The following is a 1,576-nucleotide window of genomic DNA, read 5'->3' as shown; positions in this document are numbered from 1 at the left end:
TATATATTCTATTTTATTTTATTTTTAAATAAAATGTGATTTTTAATTAAAATAGAATCTAAATGGAACAAAACGTAAAAAATATTGCTGATAAAGAAAGGAAATGCGTATATTTTTTTTACTAACACTTTCTACACTATTTCAATCTGTCAGCAAGTGCAGTTAAAAAAAATCTATTTATCTCATGCTTTCTATGATTGGGATTAACTGAATGTTCAGTATTTATTCGTTTATTAACACTAAATATTCTCCGGAAACTTTGTTGCCTGAAAAGGAAGGTGGAAAAGGTAGGCTAAAAAAGACATCTAAAATAATGATTAAATAGTATTTTTTCTAGATTTTACATGCCGGTAGTATTCGACATATTCGGTAAAAAACTATCTATCGTCCGCGTGGTGGCGCGCATGTGCCGGTGGCGCAGCGTAGTGTGCTACAGCGCTACTGTTGCCGCCGGTGCTGCCACCAGCCGCCATCGCCGTCGCCGCTGTCGTCGCTACCGACAGCACATCGTGAATTCGCCATATTCGATTTTACGGAATCGTCTTTTCGTCAAAATTCACGCCGCCGATTACGAACACGTATGCTTACCTCGATAAACCAATACTCTCACTCACTTCTCTCTTCCAGTCGCTCGTACGACTATCTTGATAATCCTCTTGGTGCGTCTCGTTGGGAACTGCGACGACCATGTGACACCTACCCATCTACAATGGCGAATAACTGCTTCTCGAATGCGAGCGGTGACCGAAAGCTCGCGCCGCACCGCGACGCCATTTTCCATTAGGATCCACCGACAGGGTCGTATTAACGAATCACGAGAGACCCTGAAGGAATTGACGGAATTGATGAAACTTACAGAAATATATTTCATTTTCAATTTATTACATTTTCAAATTATTTTAAAATTCCAAGAAAAACAATTTATCTTTTCGAAACGAATTACGCAGGATATAACATTGTGCGAGCTACATAAAAATAATGACCGTAATTTGAGAAACAACAGATTATTGTATTTATACTAATGTTCTACAATATGGTCGTAAGTCTTAAGCCGTAAGAAATTAGTCAATTAGCTCGGATCTACAATAGATTTTTAAGCCTTAAACTATTAAGGAATGGACGAATCACAATCATTTATTTTTCTCGCATTTAGCTGTAATTGATCAGTTTCGTGGCTTAAGACTTAAAACTATTGTAAATCCAGATTTATAATTATGACTATGAAAAAAATAATCGACTGATTAGTTAATTTCTTACGGTTTGCGACCATATTGTAGAACAGGTTATACATTAGCTATAATCATATGTCATATGCCATAATCTATAAAAATTGATTAATCACAGTCATGTGTTTATAGCTTTGTAAAGTATAAGCCAAAAAAATGTCTCATGGCGAAATTAAATATTGTACGAGACATACGCTTCTATGAAAGAAACAATAAAATATGATTAAACTTGATTATATCTGCTCCGAAAGTAATAGAAGCAGATAATTTTATTTATTATAATATTTTTGAAAACAAAATCCAAAATTCGGCTCTGAAAATCTTTTATAACTTTGTAAGAAATATAAATT

General features: G+C 34.5%; 1 protein-coding gene across 2 annotated transcripts in view; it reads right to left on the bottom strand.

Annotated features, from left to right (window-relative positions):
* Positions 1-765, bottom strand: part of LOC108691920 (probable RNA methyltransferase bin3) — a 4,003-nt gene extending 3,238 nt beyond the window's left edge. The window contains exon 1 of one of the 2 annotated variants that reach the window (XM_018199878.1): positions 589-765. In XM_018199878.1, the coding sequence (XP_018055367.1) occupies positions 589-704 (116 nt within the window). In that variant the 5' untranslated portion in view covers positions 705-765. The remainder of the gene's footprint in view (positions 1-588) is intronic. The other variant, XM_018199879.1, reaches the window with a different exon arrangement.
* Between the last annotated feature and the right edge of the window lie 811 nt (positions 766-1,576).

The sequence above is a fragment of the Atta colombica genome, unplaced genomic scaffold, assembly GCF_001594045.1.
Source record: "Atta colombica isolate Treedump-2 unplaced genomic scaffold, Acol1.0 scaffold55, whole genome shotgun sequence".
Lineage (NCBI taxonomy): Eukaryota > Metazoa > Arthropoda > Insecta > Hymenoptera > Formicidae > Atta > Atta colombica.
The sequence above is the reverse complement of the archived record's forward strand: the minus strand, read 5'-3'. Positions and strand labels throughout refer to the sequence as shown.